Below are 20,351 nucleotides of genomic sequence, written 5' to 3'. Positions count from 1 at the left end.
ATTTTTAAAGGCTAACAGGATGCTAACATACTATTTTAAAGGCTAACATACTCTTTTAAAGGCAAACAGGATGCTAACATACTATTTTAAAGGCTAACATACTCTTTTAAAGGCAAACAGGATGCTAACATACTATTTTAAAGGCTAACATACTCTTTTAAAGGCAAACAGGATGCTAACATACTATTTTAAAGGCTAACATACTCTTTTAAAGGCAAACAGGATGCTAACATACTATTTTTAAAGGCAAACAGGATGCTAACATACTATTTTTAAAGGCTAACAGGATGCTAACATACTATTTTAAAGGCTAACATACTCTTTTAAAGGCAAACAGGATGCTAACATACTATTTTTAAAGGCAAACAGGATGCTAACATACTATTTTTAAAGGCTAACAGGATGCTAACATACTATTTTAAAGGCTGACATACTCTTTTAAAGGCAAACAGGATGCTAACATACTATTTTTAAAGGCAAACAGGATGCTAACATACTATTTTTAAAGGCTAACAGGATGCTAACATACTATTTTAAAGGCTAACATACTCTTTTAAAGGTTAACATGATGCTAACATACTCTTTTAAAGGCTAACATACTCTTTTAAAGGCAAACAGGATGCTAACATACTATTTTTAAAGGCAAACAGGATGCTAACATACTATTTTTAAAGGCAAACAGGATGCTAACATACTATTTTAAAGGCTAACATACTCTTTTAAAGGCAAACAGGATGCTAACATACTATTTTTAAAGGCAAACAGGATGCTAACATACTATTTTTAAAGGCTAACAGGATGCTAACATACTATTTTAAAGGCTAACATACTCTTTTAAAGGCTAACAGGATGCTAACATACTCTTTTAAAGGCTAACAGGATGCTAACATCCTCTTTTAAAGGCTAACAGGGTGCTAACATACTATTTTTAAAGGCTAACAGGATGCTAACATACTATTTTAAAGGCTAACATACTTTTTTAAAGGCTAACAGGATGCTACCATACTCTTTTAAATGCTAACAGGTTGCTAACATACTCTTTTAAAGGCTAACATACTCTTTTAAAGGCTAACAGGATGCTAACATACTATTTTAAAGGCTAACATACTCTTTTAAAGGCAAACAGGATGCTAACATACTATTTTTAAAGGCAAACAGGATGCTAACATACTATTTTTAAAGGCTAACAGGATGCTAACATACTATTTTAAAGGCTAACATACTCTTTTAAAGGCAAACAGGATGCTAACATACTATTTTTAAAGGCACACAGGATGCTAACATACTATTTTAAAGGCTAACATACTCTTTTAAAGGCTAACAGGATGCTAACATACACTTTTAAAGGCAAACAGGATGCTAACATACTATTTTTAAAGGCTAACAGGATGCTAACATACTATTTTAAAGGCTAACATACTCTTTTAAAGGCTAACAGGATGCTAACATACTATTTTAAAGGCTGACATACTCTTTTAAAGGCAAACAGGATGCTAACATACTATTTTTAAAGGCAAACAGGATGCTAACATACTATTTTTAAAGGCAAACAGGATGCTAACATACTATTTTAAAGGATAACATACTCTTTTAAAGGTTAACAGGATGCTAACATACTATTTTAAAGGCTAACAGGATGCTAACATACTCTTTTAAAGGCTAACAGGATGCACACATACTCTTTTAAAGGTTAACAGAATGCTAACATACTCTGTAAAAGGCTAACAGGTTGCTAACATACTCTTTCAAAGGCTAACAGGTTGCTAACATACTCTTTTAAAGGCTAACAGGATGCTAACATACTCTGTTAAAGGCTAACAGGATGCTAACATACTCTTAAAGGTTAACAGGATGCTCGCATACTCTTTTAAAGGTTAACAGGATGCTAACATACTATTTTAAAGGCTAACAGGATGCTAACATACTCTTTTAAAGGCTAACATGATGCTAACATACTATTTTAAAGACTAACAGGATGCTAACATACTCTTTTAAAGGCTAACATGATGCTAACAAACTCTTTTAAAGGCTAACAGGATGCTCACATACTCTTTCAAAGGTTAACAGAATGCTAACATACTCTTTTAAAGGCTAACATGATGCTAACAAACTCTTTTAAAGGCTAACATGATGCTAACATACTCTTTCAAAGGTTAACAGGATGCTAACATACTCTTTTAAAGGCTAACAGGATGCTAACATACTCTTTCAAAGGTTAACAGGTTGTTCACATACTCTTTTAAAGGCTAACAGGATGCTAACATACTATTTTAAAGGCTAACAGGATGCTAACATACTCTTTTAAAGGCTAACGTGATGCTAGCATACTCTTTTAAAGGCTAACAGGATGCTAATATACTCTTTCAAAGGTTAACAGGATGCTAACATACTATTTTCAAAGGTTAACAGAATGCTAACATAATCTGTTAAAGGCTAACAGGATGCTAACATACTCTTTTAAAGGTTAACAGGATGCTCGCATACTCTTTTAAAGGTTAACAGGATGCTAACATACTATTTTAAAGGCTAACGGGATGCTAACATACTCTTTCAAAGGTTAACAGAATGCTAACATACTCTTTTAAATGTTAACAGAATGCTAACATACTCTTTTAAAGGCAAACAGGATGCTAACATACTATTTTTGAAGACTAACAGGATGCTAACATACTCTTTTAAATGCTAACAGGTTGCTAACATACTCTTTTAAAGGCTAACAGGATGCTAACATACTCGTTTAAATGCTAACATCCTCTTTTAAAGGCTAACAGGTTGCTAACTTACTCTTTTAAATGCTAACAGGTTGCTAACTTACTCTTTTAAATGCTAACAGGTTGCTAACATACTCTTTCAAAGGTTAACAGAATGCTAACATACTCTGTTAAAGGCTAACAGGATGCTAACATACTCTTTTAAAGGCTAACAGGATGCTAACATACTCTTTCAAAGACTAACATGATGCTAACATACTATTTTAAAGGCTAACAGGATGCTAACATACTATTTTTAAAAGTTAACAGGATACTAACATACTCTTTCAAAGGTTAACAGAATGCTAACATACTTTTTTAAAGGCTAACAGGATGCACACATACTCTTTTAAAGGTTAACAGGATGCTAACATACTATTTTAAAGGCTAACAGGTTGCTAACATACTCTTTTAAATGCTAACAGGATGCTAACATACTCTTTTAAAGGCTAACAGGATGCTAACATACTCTTTTAAAGGCTAACAGGATGCTAACATCCTCTTTTAAAGGCTAACAGGTTGCTAACATACTCTTTTAAAGGCTAACAGCATGCTAACTTACTATTTTTAAAGGCTACCAGCATGCTAATATACTCTTTCAAAGGTTAACAGGATGCTAACATACTCTTTCAAAGGCTAACATGATGCTAACATACTCTTTTAAAGGCTAACAGGTTGCTAACATACTCTTTTAAATGCTAACAAGATGCTAACATCCTCTTTTAAAGGCTAACAGGTTGCTAACATACTCTTTTAAATGCTAACAGGTTGCTAACATACTCTTTTAAATGCTAAAAGGTTGCTAACATACTCTTTTAAATGCTAACAGGTTGCTAACATACTCTTTTAAAGGCTAACAGGATGCTAACATACTCTTTTAAAGGTTACCAGGTTGCTAACATACTCTTTTAAAGGCTAACATGATGCTAACATACTCTTTTAAAGGCTAACATGATGCTAACATACTCTTTTAAAGGCTAACAGGATGCTAACATACTATTTTTAAAGGCTACCAAGATGCTAACATATTCTTTCAAATGTTAACAGGTTGCTAACATACTCTTTTAAATGCTAACAGGTTGCTAACATACTCTTTTAAAGGCTAACAGGATGCTAACATACTCTTTTTAAATGCTAACAGGATGCTAACATACTCATCATCTTGTAAGTTAACAGGATGCTAATATATTCATTTTGGCAGCTAAAAAGATGCTAAAATACTCATCTTGTAAGTTAGCAGGATGCTAATATATTAATTTTGACAGCTAACAGGATGCTAACATAGCCTTTTTTTTCGGAAGATAACAATCTCTTTGTAGAAGCTCCTGTGGTGAGCTAAAAGGATGCTACCATACCTTTGCCGGAAGCTAAAGTGTGTGTGTGTGTGTGCGTGTGTGTGTGTGTGTGTGCGTGCGTGCGTGTGTGTGTGTGTGTGTGTGTGTGTGTGTGTTTGTTTTCAGGTTCATCTGTTCTCAGATGCCCAATCAGGTTCTTCAGAGCATCAGCATCATTGACACACCCGGGATCTTGTCAGGGGAGAAGCAGCGCATCAGCAGAGGTGTGTGTGTGTGTGTGTGTGTGTGTGTGTGTGTGTGTGTGTGTGTGTGTGTGTGTGTGTGTGTGTATTTGTGTGTGTGTGTGTGTGTGTTTGTTCTTGTATTTCTACCCTTCTTGAGACATGAAGAAGTTGACTGTGTCGGTTTTAAAAGTGCTCCCCCTCTGGTCAACATATGAAATAACAAGTGTGTGTAAGACATTGACCTTTGGCCAAAATTAATTAAACAAATAAATAAATATGTATGTAGAGACATACTGTAATAACTTGAAGTAAATACAAAAAAATAAACAAAAAAATAACTTAATGCAGTCTTTTTCTCACAATGTGTCGACTTTTTTTCTTATAAAATTGGGAACAATTTCTCATATTATTTTTGTGTCTGTAATATTGCAATATTTTCTCGGAAAATTATTACTTTTTCATGCAAAATGGCGACATTTGTCATATACAATTCTGACTTTTATCACAATATTGCCCTGTTGTTCTTGTAAAACAGTGTCAGGTTCAAACATCTATTAAACAAGACAAGAAGCAAAGAATCAAACAGTGACAGAATGAAATTTGGACTCAATTTTGAGGAGAGAGGCGGCCACTGTACTCTTTGTACGGTCTTGCACCACGCTCTGCCAAAAAGATTGCTTCAGAGGGAAGTGGGTCGTAAACAGCGCTGCCTTTGGTTACCGAACAGTTCAAAAGGAGAGGTTGTAAAATAGTTCGAAAAGAGTTCCATGAAATAGTTCAGAGAGTTCGTAAAATACTTCAAAAAGAGTTCGTCTGGAAATTGGGCAGATCCTGCCATCTGTCCGCTTTGAAGTCACAGTGGAGTTTTACGAGCATTCCTCCTCTTGGTAGGCCTCAAAGACAGCCCCGTCCTTTTGCCTGGAACTCATTTCAACACAAAGTTTTTATTATTCTAACAACAGTGACTTTTTTTTGTCATAATTTTGCAGAGTAAAATTCCGATTATTATTATAATGTGGCCAAAATGTTAGTTTTCTGATAAAATTGTGACTTTTGTCGAGTAAAAATTACAACTCTTTTTCATAAAATTGCCAAAATGTTGAGCTTTTCTCGTAAAATTGCGACTGTTATTGAGTAAAATTGCAACTTTTATCATAATATTGCACAAATTTTCTTGTATAATTTTGACTTGCGTCGAGTAAAATGACATTTATTATAAAACCGCCAAAATTCCAAGTTTCTCCGGTGAAAATTCCAACTCATTCTTTTTAATATTTGCATAGTATGTATATATTATTAATGTTGTAAATACACTTCTTTATATATCTAGAAAGGCTGGTCCTAAAGAGGTAGGCATTTTTTGGCATGTCCCTAGAAGGTAAGAAATACAAGAACGCGTGTGTGTGTGTGTGTTCTTGTATTTCTACCCTTCTTGAGACTTGAAGAAGAAAAAGTATCTTCCATATGAGGAGGTGTGAACAAGTGACGACATAAATCATGGTCCCAATAACATTGCATCTAATAGAGATTAATTTTTGTTACCTTGAAAATCATTTTTTACTTTGAAAATCATTTTTTACATTGAAAAAAAAAATTCACCTTGAAAAAGTTTTTTTACCTTGAAAAAATTGTTTTACCTTGAAAAAAAAATTTGACCTTGAAATTTTTTTTTTACCCATAACATTTTTTTTTACCTTGAAAATTTTTTTTTACCTTGAAAATTTTTTTTTACCTTGAAAATCATTTTTTACCTTAAATCATTTTTTACCTTGAAAAAAAAATTTTACCTTATAAAATAAATTTTACCTTATAAAATAAATTTTACCTTGAAAATCATTTTTTACCTTGAAAATCATTTTGTACCTTGAAAATCATTTTTTACATTGAAAAAAAAAATTCACCTTGAAAAAGTTTTTTTACCTTGAAAAAGTTTTTTTACCTTGAAAATCATTTTTTACCTCGAAAAAAAATTTTTACCTTGAAATTTTTTTTTTACCCATAACATTTTTTTTACCTTGAACATTTTTTTTTACCTTGAAAATCATTTTTTACCTTGGAAATAATTTTTTACCTTGAAAAATAAATTTTACCTTAAAAAATACATTTTACCTTGAAAATCATTTTTTACCTTGAAAATCATTTTTAACCTTGAAAAAATAATTTCACCTTGAAATTTTTTTTTTACCTTAAACTAGAGTCCGTGAACATTGCTCCAAAGTCAGGATGTTTTTTGTTGATTTAATGTGCACACAAAAGTAAACATTGACAGGTGCAAAGGCAGCAATAAATGATAAAACAAGACTAAAGAAGGACTTCCCTAAAAATTACTACTTTTTAATTGCAAAATGGTGACATTTGTCATATAAAATTCTGACTTTTATCACAATATTGCCAATTTTGTTGTGTTGTTCTTGTAAAATAGTGACTTTTTTTTGGAGTAAAATTATGACCTTTGTCATAATTTTGCCAAGTAAAATTCAGATTATTATTATAATATTGCCAAAATTGAAAAGTTTTCTTATAAAATTGTGACTTTTGTCGAGTAAAATGACGACTTTTATTATAATACTGACAAAATTCTAAATTTCTCTCGTGAAATTCCAACGCATTCTTTTTTATATTTGCATAGTATGTATATATTATTAATGTTGTAAATACACTTCTTTATATATCTAGAAAGGCTGGTCCTAAAGAGGTAGGCATTTTTCGGCATGTCCCTAGAAGGTAAGAAATACAAGAACGTGTGTGCGTGTGTGTGTGTGTGTGTTCTTGTATTTCTACCCTTCTTGAGACATGAAGAAGGAAAAGTATCTTCCATATGAGGAGGTGTGAACAAGTGATGACATAAATCATGGTCCCAATAACATTGCATCTAATAGAGATTTTTTTTTTTTACCTTGAAAATCATTTTTTACTTTGAAAATCATTTTTTACCTTGAAAATCATTTTTTACATTGAAAAAAAAAATTCACCTTGAAAATTTTTTTTTACCTTGAAAAATTTTTTTTACCTTGAAAATCATTTTTTACCTTGAAAAAAATGTTTTACCTTGAAATTTTTGTTTTACCCATAACATTTTTTTTTACCTTGAAATTTTTTTTTTACCTTGAAAATCATTTTTTACCTTGAAAAAAAATTTTTACCTTAAAAAATAAATTTTACCTTGAAAATCATTTTTTACCTTGAAAATCATTTTTTACCTTGAAAATCATTTTTTTCCTTGAAAAAAAAATTTTACCTTGAAATTTTTTTTTTTTACCCATAACATTTTTTTTACCTTGAAAAATTTTTTTTACCTTGAAAATTTTTTTTTACCTTGAAAATCATTTTTTACCTTGAAAATCATTTTTTACCTTGAAAAAAAAATGTTACCTTAAAAAAAAAAATTTTACCTTGAAATTTTTTTTTTACCCATAACATTTTTTTTACCCATAACATTTTTTTTACCTTGAAAATTTTTTTTTACCTTGAAAAAATTTTTTACCTTGAAAATCATTTTTTACCTTGAAAATCATTTTTTACCTTGAAAAAAAATTTTTACCTTGAAAAAAAAATTTTACCTTGAAATTTTTTTTTTACCCATAACATTTTTTTTACCCATAACATTTTTTTTACCTTGAAAATTTTTTTTTACCTTGAAAATTTTTTTACCTTGAAAATCATTTTTTACCTTGAAAATCATTTTTTTTACCTTGAAAATCATTTTTTACCTTAAAAAATAAATTTTACCTTGAAAATCATTTTTAACCTTGAAAAAAAAAATTCACCTTGAAATTTTTTTTTTACCTTAAACTAGAGTCCGTGAACATTGCTCCAAAGTCAGGATTTTTTAAGTTGATTTAATGTGTACACAAAAGTAAATATTGACATTGAGGGAGGCATTTTTCGAAAGGTCCCTGGAAGGTTAGAAATACAAAAATATGTGTGTGTGTGTGTGTGTGTGTGTGTGTGTGTGTCCTGTATATGTTGTGTCAGTATGCTGCCCAGTATAGATGACATCATCAGTTGAGGTGGGTGGAGTCACGGGGTGGGGGGATGGGGGCGGGGTATGTGGGTGCCCACATCTGGAAACATTCAGAGGAGCTTAGTGGAATTCCTGCTGCATATAATCACACACACACACACACACACACACACACACACACACACACACACACACACACACACACACAGACACACACAGCTGTCCAGTAAACATGGGCGTGTGTGTGACATGCGACTCCTGCAACAAGCCCCGCCTCCACATCCTCCTCGTCTCCACGGCGACGTGAATGGGGCTATTAGAGAGAGGGCGGAGTCATCAATGTGTGTGTGTGATGTCATCAATGTGGACACCTGCTCTCGGTCACATGATTCGGTCACATGACTCAGACCTCCAAAGAGGAAGCAGGACTTTTTTTCCCCCTGACTGTCGTTTGGCAAGAAAGAGGAAATGGAACATGTGGCTTACAAACACACACACACACACACACACACACACACACACACACACACACGCACACACACACACACACACACACACACACACACACGCACACGCACTCGTGAAGTTGACACCATGTGGTCACACACATCATTAATGGATGAAAAAAGGGATTATTTATTAATTCCAAGCAATGTGTAATGGAGGAGGTTGCCCACAGCCACATGCACTCTTTGTTTGTGTTTACAAAAAAAGAGCTAATCATGTGGAGGGCATGAGAAATCAACAAAGTCAGCAGATAGATGACATTATTAAACATATAAAACTTATTTTTAATATATCAATTATTTTAATGACCTGATATTAATGTGAACATGTTTATGGTATAATATATGTTATGTTAGTTATATAATAAAAACAATAGATTCTATAGTAAAAATATGTTGTTAATTATAAAATTAAACATGCGAAAGTTAATTATATAATAGAAACATTTTATATTAATTATTTAATAAAACATTTAATGTTCATTTAATGATAAATATGTTATGTTCATGCTATAACAAACACACATTGTGTTAATTATAAAATACAAATATTTAATGTTAATTATACAAATATTTAATGTTAATTATATAATGAAAATATTTAATGTTAATGATATAATGGAAGATTTAATGATAATTATTTAATAGAAATATGATAGTAATTGTCTAATACAACATGCACGTTATGTTAATTATATAATAAAACGATTCAATGTTAATTATATAATACAAATATTTAATGTTAATTATATAATAACAATATTTAATGTTAATTATATAATAGATGTAATTTTAATTATTACATAAATATATGATAGTAATTGTACATAACATGCACATTATGTTAATTAATAGAATTATTTAATGTTAAGTATTTAATAAAATATTTAATGTTAATAATATAATAAAATATTTAATGTTAATTATATAATAAAAATATTTAAGGTTAATTATATAATAAGATTTAATGTTAGTTATATAATAAAAAATATAACAACATGGACATTATGTTGATTATATAATACAAATATTTAATGTTAATTATATGATAAAACATATTTAATGCTAATTATATACTATAAATATTTAATGTTAATTATATAATAAAAATATTTAATTTTAGTGATATAATAAAATATTTTTATGTTAATGATATAATACAAATATTTAATGTTAATTATATAATACAAATATGTAATGTTAATGATATAATAAAAATATTTAATGTTAATTATATAATAAAAAGATTTAATGTTAATTATATAATACAAATATTTAAGGTTGATTATATAATAAGATTTAATGTTAGTTATATAATAAGAATATAACATGGACGTTATGTTAATTATATAATGAAAATATTTAATGTTAATTATATAATAAAAAATATTTAATGTTAATTATATAATATAAATATTTCATGTTAATTATATAATAATAATATTTAATGTCAATTAAATAATAAAAATGTTTAATGTTAGTGATATAATAAAGATTTTATGTTAATGATACAATAAACCTTTAATGTTAATTAAAAAATAAAAATATTTAATGTTAATGATATAATAACAAGTTTTAATGTTAATTATATAATAAAAATATTTAATGTTAATTACATAATACAAATATTTAATGTTAATGATATAATAAAAATATTTAATGTTAATTATATAATACAAATATTTGATGTTATATAATAAAAATATTTAATGTTAATTATGTTATAAAAATATTTAATGTTAATTATATAATAAAAATATTTAAGGTTAATTATATAATAAGATTTTATGTTAGTTATATAATAAGAATATAACATGGACGTTATGTTAATTATATAATAAAAATATTTAATGTTAATTATATAATAAAACATTTAATTTTAATTATATAATATAAATATTTCATGTTAATTATATAATAACAATATTTAATGTTAATTATATAATAGATGTAATTTTAATTATTTCATAAATATATGATAGTAATTGTACATAACATGCACATTATGTTAATTAATAGAAATATTTAATGTTAAGTATTTAATAAAAAGTTTTAATGTTAATTATATAATACAATATTTAATGTTAATAATATAATAAAAGATTTATTGATTAAATAAAAATATTTTATGTTAATGATATATCAAAATATAACAAAATGCTTATGTTAATTATATAATAAAATATTTAATGTTATTTATATAATAAAAGATTTAATGTTAATTATATAATAAAAATATTTAAGGTTAATTATATAATAAGATTTAATGTTAGTTATATAATAAAAAATATAACATGGACATTATGTTGATTATATAATACAAATATTTAATGTTAATTATGTGATAAAACATATTTAATGCTAATTATATACTATAAATATTTAATGTTAATTATATAATAAAAATATTTAATTTTAGTGATATAATAAAAATGTTTTTATGTTAATGATATAATAAAAATATTTAATGTTAATTATATAATACAAATATTTAATGTTAATGATATAATAAAAATATTTCATGTTAATTATATAATACAAATATTTGATGTTATATAATAAAAATATTTAATGTTAATTATGTTATAAAAATATTTGATGTTAATTATATAATAAAAAGATTTAATGTTAATTATATAATAAAAATATTTAAGGCTAATTATATAATAAGATTTAATGTTAGTTATATAATAAGAATATAACATGGACGTTATGTTAATTATATAATGAAAATATTTAATGTTAATTATATAATAAAAATATTTAATGTTAATTATATAATAACAATATTTAATGTTAATTATATAATAGAAGATGTAATTTTAATTATTTCATAAAGATATGATCGTAATTGTACATAACATGCACATTATGTTAATTAATAGAAATATTTAATGTTAAGTATTTAATAAAAAGTTTTAATGTTAATTACATAATAAAATATTTAATGTTAATAATATAATAAAAGATTTAATGTTAATTATATGATAAAAATATTTAAGGTTAATTATATAATAAGATTTAATGTTAGTTATATAATAAAAAATATAACAACATGGACATTATGTTGATTATATAATACAAATATTTAATGTTAATTATATACTATAAATATTTAATGTTAATTATATAATACACATATTTAATTTTAGTGATATAATAAAAATATTTTTATGTTAATGATATAATAAAAATATTTAATGTTAATTATATAATACAAATATTTAATGTTAATGATATAATAAAAATATTTAATGTTAATTATATAATACAAATATTTGATGTTATATAATAAAAATATTTAATGTTAATTATGTTATAAAAATATTCAATGTTAATTATATAATAAAAATATTTAATGTTAATTATATAATAAAAATATTTAAGGTTAATTATATAATAAGATTTAATGTTAGTTATATAATAAGAATATAACATGGACGTTATGTTAATTATATAATGAAAATATTTAATGTTAATTATATAATAAAAAATATTTAATGTTAATTATATAATATAAATATTTCATGTTAATTATATAATAATAATATTTAATGTTAATTAAATAATAATAATGTTTAATGTTAGTGATATAATAAAGATTTCATGTTAATGATACAATAAACCTTTTATGTTAATTAAATAATAAAAATATTTAATGTTAATGATATAATAACAAGTTTTAATGTTAATTATATAATACAAATATTTAATGTTAATTATATAATACAAATATTTAATGTTAATGATATAATAAAAATATTTAATGTTAATTATATAATACAAATATTTGATGTTATATAATAAAAATATTTAATGTTAATTATGTTATAAAAATATTTAATGTTAATTATATAATAAAAAGATTTAATGTTAATTATATAATAAAAATATTTAAGGTTAATTATATAATAAGATTTAATGTTAGTTATATAATAAGAATATAACATGGACGTTATGTTAATTATATAATAAAAATATTTAATGTTAATTATTTAATAAAAATATTTAATGTTAATTATATAATAAAAATATTTAATGTTAATTATATAATAGAAGATGTAATTTTAATTATTTCATAAAGATATGATCGTAATTGTACATAACATGCACACATTGTTAATTAATAGAAATATTTAATGTTAAGTATTTAATAAAAAGTTTTAATGTTAATTATATAGTAAAATATTTGATGTTAATAATATAATAAAATATTTAATGTTAATTATATAATAAAAATATTTAAGGTTAATTATATAATAAGATTTAATGTTAGTTATATAATAAAAAATATAACAACATGGACATTATGTTGATTATATAATATAAATATTTAATGTTAATTATATGATAAAACATATTTAATGCTAATTATATACTATAAATATTTAATGTTAATTATATAATACACATATTTAATTTTAGTGATATAATAAAAATATTTAATGTTAATGATATAATAAAAATATTTAATGTTAATTATATAATACAAATATTTAATGTTAATGATATAATAAAAATATTTCATGTTAATTATATAATACAAATATTTGATGTTATATAATACAAATATTTAATGTTAATTATGTTATAAAAATATTTAATGTTAATTATATAATAAAAAGATTTAATGTTAATTATATAATACAAATATTTAATGTTAATAATATAATAAAATATTTAATGTTAATTATATAATAAAAATATTTAAGGTTAATTATATAATAAGATTTAATGTTAGGTATATAATAAAAAATATAACAACATGGACATTATATTGATTATATAATACAAATATTTAATGTTAATTATATGATAAAACATATTTAATGCTAATTATATACTATAAATATTTAATGTTAATTATATAATAAAAATATTTAATGTTAATTATATAATACAAATATTTAATGTTAATGATATAATAAAAATATTTAATGTTAATTATATAATACAAATATTTGATGTTATATAATAAAAATATTTAATGTTAATTATGTTATAAAAATATTTAATGTTAATTATATAATAAAAATATTTAATGTCAATTATATAATAAAAATATTTAAGGCTAATTATATAATAAGATTTAATGTTAGTTATATAATAATAATATAACATGGATGTTATGTTAATTATATAATGAAAATATTTAATGTTAATTATATAATAAACAATATTTAATGTTAACTATATAATATAAATATTTCATGTTAATTATATAATAATAATATTTAATGTTAATTAAATAATAATAATGTTTAATGTTAGTGATATAATAAAGATTTCATACAATAAACCTTTTATGTTAATTAAATAATAAAAATATTTAATGTTAATGATATAATAACAAGTTTTAATGTTAATTATATAATACAAATATTTGATGTTATTTAATAAAAATATTTTTTGTTAATTATAAAAAGATTTAATGTTAATTATATAATAAAAAGATTTAATGTTAATTATATAATAAAAAGATTTAATGTTAATGATATAATAAAAATGTAACATTCTCAGCGTGTCCTGTGATTGGCCGGTGACCAGAAGAGGGTTAGCCCCGCCTCTCACAGGAAGTGAGCCGTGATAGGCTATTTCTCACCTTGACGCTAACGAGTAGCAACATTTGACAGAGCTAGATTAAAAAGGTCAAGGAGGTTGCCTACAGCCACGGATGTTAGAGACCAGGGTTGCCACGGAGACGGTAAGAGCTTGTCCGTGCGGGGGCGGGGCAGGTTACGACTTCGCCGAGGTCCTGCGCTGGTTCGGCGAGCGAGTGGACCGCATCATCCTGCTGTTCGACGCCCACAAGCTGGACATCTCCGACGAGTTCTCGGAGGCCATCAAAGCCTTCAAAGGCCAGGACGACAAGATCCGGGTGGTCCTCAACAAGGCGGACCAGGTGAGGCCGGCCCCGCCTGTCCTCGGCTCCTCCCTCACCGCCGCTCTGCCCCCAGGTGGACACGCAGCAGCTGATGAGGGTCTACGGCGCCCTCATGTGGTCGCTGGGGAAGGTGATCAACACCCCCGAGGTGGTCCGGGTCTACCTGGGCTCCTTCTGGGCCAAACCGCTGCAGAACACGGAGAACAGGTAAGACCTGAATGGACCACGGCCCCGCCATCGCTGCCTTTGACCTCTATCGCACCCCCAGGCGTCTGTTCGAGGCCGAGTCTCAGGACCTCTTCCGAGACATCCAGAGTCTCCCGAGGAACGCCGCGCTCCGCAAACTCAACGACTTGATCAAGAGGGCTCGCCTCGCCAAGGTGAGATAGGATATGTTCAGTCCTGGTCTAGTAGTCCTGGTCTCTTTGTCCTTGTAGTCCTACTTGTCATAGTTTAGTAGTCCTGGTCTCTGAGTCCGAGTAGTCCTACTTGTCCATGTCTAGTAGTCCTAGTTTCTGAGTCCGAATAGTCCTACTTGTCCGAGTCTGGTAGTCCTGGTTTCTGAGTGCGAGTAGTCCTACTTGTCCGAGTCTAGTAGTCCTGGTTTCTGAGTCCGAGTAGTCCTACTTGTCCTAGTCTAGCAGTCCTGGTCGCTGATTCCTTGTAGTCATGCTTGCCTTAGTCTAGTAGTCCTGGTCTCTTAAGTCCTTGTAGTCCTACTTGTCCTAGTTTAGTAGTCTAGTCCTTGTAGTGTTATTTGTACTAGTCTTAGTCTAGTAGTCCTAGTTTCTGAGTCCGAGTAGTCCTACTTGTCCTCGTCTAGTAGTCCTAGTCTTGTAGTCCTAGTCTCTGAGTCCTTGTAGTCCTACTTGTCCTAGTCTAGTAGTCCTGTACTCTTAGTCCCAGTAGTCCTAATTGTCTTAGTCTAGTTGTCTTAGTCTTGTAGTCCTGGTTTCTTAGTCCGAGTAGTCCTACTTGTCCGAGTCTAGTAGTCCTGGTTTCTGAGTCCGAGTAGTCCTACTTGTCCTAGTCTAGTAGTCCTAGTCTTGTAGTCCTAGTCTCTGAGTCCTTGTAGTCCTACTTGTCCTAGTCTAGCAGTCCTGGTCTCTGATTCCTTGTAGTCATGCTTTTCTTAGTCTAGTAGTCCTGGTCTCTTAAGTCCTTGTAGTCCTATTTGTCCTAGTTTAGTAGTCTAGTCCTTGTAGTCTTATTTGTACTAGTCTTAGTCTAGTAGTCCTAGTTTCTGAGTCCGAGTAGTCCTACTTGTCCTAGTCTAGTAGTCCTGGTTTCTGAGTGCGAGTAGTCCTACTTGTCCGAGTCTAGTAGTCCTGGTTTCTTAGTCCGAGTAGTCCTACTTGTCCTAGTCTTGTAGTCCTAGTCTCTGAGTCCTTGTAGTCCTACTTGTCCGAGTCTAGTAGTCCTGGTTTCTTAGTCCGAGTAGTCCTACTTGTCCTAGTCTTGTAGTCCTAGTCTCTGAGTCCTTGTAGTCCTACTTGTCCTAGTCTAGCAGTCCTGGTCTCTGATTCCTTGTAGTCCTGCTTGCCTTAGTCTAGTAGACCTGTCACTGAGTCCTTGTAGTCCTACTTGTCCTAGTTTAGTAGTCTAGTCCTAGTAGTCTTATTTGTACTAGTCTTAGTGTAGTAGTCCTGGTTTCTGAGTCTGAGTAGTCCTACTTGTCCTAGTCTAGTAGTCCTAGTCTTGTAGTCCTAGTCTCTTGAGTCCTTGTAATCCTACTTGTCCTAGTAGTAGTCCTTGTCTTTTAAGCCTTGTATTCATACTTGTCCGAGTCTAGTAGTGTTTGTCTTTTAATCATAGTAGTCCTACTTGTTCTAGTCTAATAGTCCTTGGTCTAGTAGTCCTTAGTCCTAGTAGTTTTACTCGTCCTGGTCTTTTAGTCCTTAGTCTAGTAGTCCAGGCTCATTAGTCCTTATAGTCCTACTTGTCATAGTTTAGTAGTCTACTTGTCCTAGTCTAGCAGTCCTGGTCTCTGATTCCTTGTAGTCCTGCTTGCCTTAGTCTAGTAGACCTGTCACTGAGTCCTTGTAGTCCTACTTGTCCTAGTTTAGTAGTCTAGTCCTAGTAGTCTTATTTGTACTAGTCTTAGTGTAGTAGTCCTGGGTTCTGAGTCTGAGTAGTCCTACTTGTCCTAGTCTAGTAGTCCTAGTCTTGTAGTCCTAGTCTCTTGAGTCCTTGTAGTCCTACTTGTCCTAGTAGTAGTCCTTGTCTTTTAATCCTTGTAGTCATACTTGTCCGAGTCTAGTAGTCCTTGTCTTTTAATCCTAGTAGTCCTACTTGTTCTAGTCTAATAGTCCTTGGTCTAGTAATCCTTAGTCCTAGTAGTTCTACTCGTCCTGGTCTTTGAGTCCTTAGTCTAGTAGTCCAGGCTCATTAGTCCTTATAGTCCTACTTGTCATAGTTTAGTAGTCCTGGTCTCTTAGTCCTACTTGTCCTCGTCTAGTAATCTTAGTCTAGTAGTCCTGGTCTTTTAGTCCAAGTAGTCCTACTTGTCCTAGTCTAGCAGTCCTGTTCTCTTAGTCCTTGTAGTCCTACTTGTCCTAGTCGAGTAGTCCTGCTTTCTTAGTCCGAGTAGTCCTAATTGTCTTAGTCTAGTTGTCTTAGTCTAGTAGTCCTGGTTTCTTAGTCCGAGTAGTCCTAATTGTCTTAGTCTAGTTGTCTTAGTCTAGTAGTCCTGGTTTCTTAGTCCGAGTAGTCCTACTTGTCCTAGTCTAGTAGTCGTTGTCTTTTAATCCTAGTAGTCCTATTTGTTTTCTTGTCTAGTAGTCCTTAGTCTTGTAGTCTTTAGTCCTAGTAGTTCTACTTGTCCTAGTCTAGTAGTCGTTGTCTTTTAATCCTAGTAGTCCTATTTGTTCTAGTGTAGTAGTCCTTAGTCTTGTAGTCTTTAGTCCTAGTAGTTCTACTTGTCTTGGTCTTTTAATCCTTACTGTAGTAGTCCTGGTCTTTTAGTCCTAGTAGTTCTACTTGTCCTAGTCTAGTAGTCCTTGTTTTTTAATCCTAGTAGTCCTACTTGTTCTAGTCTAGTAGTCCTTAGTCCTAGTAATTCTACTTGTCCTGGTCTTTCAGTCCTTAGTCTAGTAGTCCTGGTCTTTTAGTCTGAGTAGTCCTACTTGTCCTAGTCAATTGGCTTAGTCTAGTAGTCCTACTTGTCTTAATCTAGTGGTCATAGACTGAGTCCATGGTCTCTTAGTCCTAGTTGTCCTCGTCTAGTGGTCATAGACTGAGTCCATGGTCTCTTAGTCCTAGTTGTCCTCGTCTAGTAGCCCTGGTCTAGTTATCCTAGTCCTAGTGTAGTTTTAGTTGCCTGGAAAGCCCCAGAATGTGTTACCTGCCGCAGACTCCAAAGTCTAATTACTGTGTTGGCCTAGTCTAGTCGCCCTTGTCGAGTTGTACTGCTATTCCTAGTCCAGTAGTCATAGTTGTCCTAGACTTGTTTTCTTGGTCTATTAATACGGGTCTAAGAGTACTGGTCTAGTAGGCCTCGTTTACTGGGCATGGTCTATTACTCCTAGTTTACCAGTCCTTGTCTAGTTCGTGTTGGCCCAGTCTAGTCGCCCTTGTCGAGTTGTACTGCTATTCCTAGTCCAGTAGTCATAGTTGTCCTAGACTTGTTTACTTGGTCTATTATTACGGGTCTAAGAGTACTGGTCTAGTAGGCCTAGTTTACTGGGCATGGTCTATTACTCCGAGTTTACCAGTCCTTGTCTAGTAGTTCGTGTTGGCCCAGTCTAGTCGCCCTTGTCGAGTTGTACTGCTATTCCTAGTCCAGTAGTCATAGTTGTCCAGACTTGTTTTCTTGGTCTATTATTACGGGTCTAAAAGTACTGGTCTAGTAGGCCTAGTTTACTGGGCATGGTCTATTACTTCTAGTTTACCAGTCCTTGTCTAGTAGTTCGTGTTGGCCCAGTCTAGTCGCCCTTGTCGAGTTGTACTGCTATTCCTAGTCCAGTAGTCATAGTTGTCCTAGTCTAGTAATTCTAGTCTATTAGTCCTGCTTGTCTTACTTAATTACTTGACATCCCTTCCTGTCTGGTGGCCAACAGGTGCACGCGTACATCATCAGCCACCTGAAGAAGGAGATGCCGGCGCTGTTTGGGCGCGAGAAGAAGAAGGAGGAGCTGATCGCCAGGCTGCCGGAGATCTACGGCACCCTGCAGCGCGAGCACCACATCAGCCCGGGAGACTTCCCAAACGTGGCCAAGATGCAGGTGAGCAGTCGGCCCGTCAGCACCAGGGTTTGCCCGGCTGCCTGTCAGTGTCGCCGGCACCCGGGTCCAGGGGTTTGCCCAGCTGACTGTCAGTGTCGCCGGCACCCGGGTCTGGGGGGTTTGCCCGGCTGTCTGTCAAGTGTCGCCGGCACCCGGGTCCAGGGGTTTTCCCAGCTGACTGTCAGTGTTGCCGGCACCCGGGTCCGGGGGTTTGCCCAGCTGACTGTCAGTGTTGCCGGCACCCGGGTCCGGGGATTTGCCTGGCTGACTGTCAGTGTCGCCGGCACCCAGGTCCGGCGATTTGCCTGGCTGACTGTCAGTGTCCCCGGCACCCGGGTGCAGGGGTTTGCCCGGCTGTCTGTCAAGTGTCGCCGGCACCCGGGTGCGGGGGTTTGCCCAGCTGACTGTCAGTGTTGTCGGCATCCGGGTCCGGGGGTTTGCCCGGCTGTCTGTCAAGTGTCGCCGGCACCCGGGTCCGGGGGTTTGCCTGGCTGTCTGTCAAGTGTCGCCGGCACCCGGGTCCGGGGGTTTGCCTGGCTGACTGTCAGTGTCGCTGGCACCCGGGTCCGGGGGTTTGCCCGGCTGTCTGTCAAGTGTCGCCGGCACCCGAGTCCGGGGGTTTTCCCAGCTGACTGTCAGTGTCGCCCCCCCACAGGACATGTTGCAGCACTACGACTTCAACAAGTTCCCCTCGCTGAAGATGAAGCTGGTGGAGTCGGTGGACAAGATGCTGGCCAACAAGATCGCCGGGCTGATGTCCATGATCCGCGATGAGGAGTCCAAGCAGCCGCCCGCCATGGTGTCCGGCGGCGCCTTCGAGGGCTCCCAAGAAGGGCCGTTCGGTCAGGGCTACGGCGAGGGCATCAGCGCCGGCGCCGACGCCGACGACTGGATCGTGTCCCGCGACAAGCACCGCTACGACGAGATCTTCTACACGCTGATGCCCGTCAACGGCAAGATCAGCGGCGTCAACGCCAAGAAGGAGATGATGAGCTCCCGGCTGCCCAACACCGTCCTGGGAAAGATCTGGAAGCTGGCCGACTGCGACCACGACGGCATGCTGGACGACGAGGAGTTTGCTCTGGCTCAGCACCTCATCAAGGTCAAGCTGGAGGGCTACGAGCTGCCCGCCGAACTCCCCACCCACCTGCTGCCCCCCGCCCACCGCAAAGACCCCACGGCGGACGCCATGTACAACCACGGCGAGGACTAGACCCCCTCGCCTCAAATCTGTGCTTTTATTTTGGTAAGACGCCGCGTCCCGTGCCTTCACGCTTTTATTGGGGAAAGAGCCCGACTTGCTTTTTTGAAGTGCCTTATTTTGAAAGTCCGAAGCATCGCAGAGAACCCCAGAGGTCATCTGCCCCTCACGCCGGTGACCTTTGACCCCCTTTCCTCGGGGAAATAGGGACAGAAAGGCGAGGTCAAGGCCACTGATGAGAGCGCCACGCCCTGCTTCCTCTTCCTGTCTCTCCTTTCAAAATAAAGTGCGTTTATTGATGTTA

At 32.4% G+C, this 20,351-nt stretch overlaps 1 protein-coding gene across 2 annotated transcripts in view; it reads left to right on the top strand.

Annotated features, from left to right (window-relative positions):
• Positions 1-20,351, top strand: part of ehd4 (EH-domain containing 4) — a 48,561-nt gene extending 28,210 nt beyond the window's left edge. For both annotated transcript variants that reach the window (XM_061987675.1, XM_061987676.2), the window contains exons 3-8: positions 4,211-4,308; positions 14,475-14,641; positions 14,697-14,830; positions 14,892-15,003; positions 18,682-18,846; positions 19,502-20,351. In XM_061987675.1, the coding sequence (XP_061843659.1) occupies positions 4,211-4,308; positions 14,475-14,641; positions 14,697-14,830; positions 14,892-15,003; positions 18,682-18,846; positions 19,502-20,059 (1,234 nt within the window). In that variant the 3' untranslated portion in view covers positions 20,060-20,351. The remainder of the gene's footprint in view (positions 1-4,210; positions 4,309-14,474; positions 14,642-14,696; positions 14,831-14,891; positions 15,004-18,681; positions 18,847-19,501) is intronic.

This window comes from Nerophis lumbriciformis, linkage group LG26, assembly GCF_033978685.3.
Source record: "Nerophis lumbriciformis linkage group LG26, RoL_Nlum_v2.1, whole genome shotgun sequence".
Lineage (NCBI taxonomy): Eukaryota > Metazoa > Chordata > Actinopteri > Syngnathiformes > Syngnathidae > Nerophis > Nerophis lumbriciformis.
The sequence above is the reverse complement of the archived record's forward strand: the minus strand, read 5'-3'. Positions and strand labels throughout refer to the sequence as shown.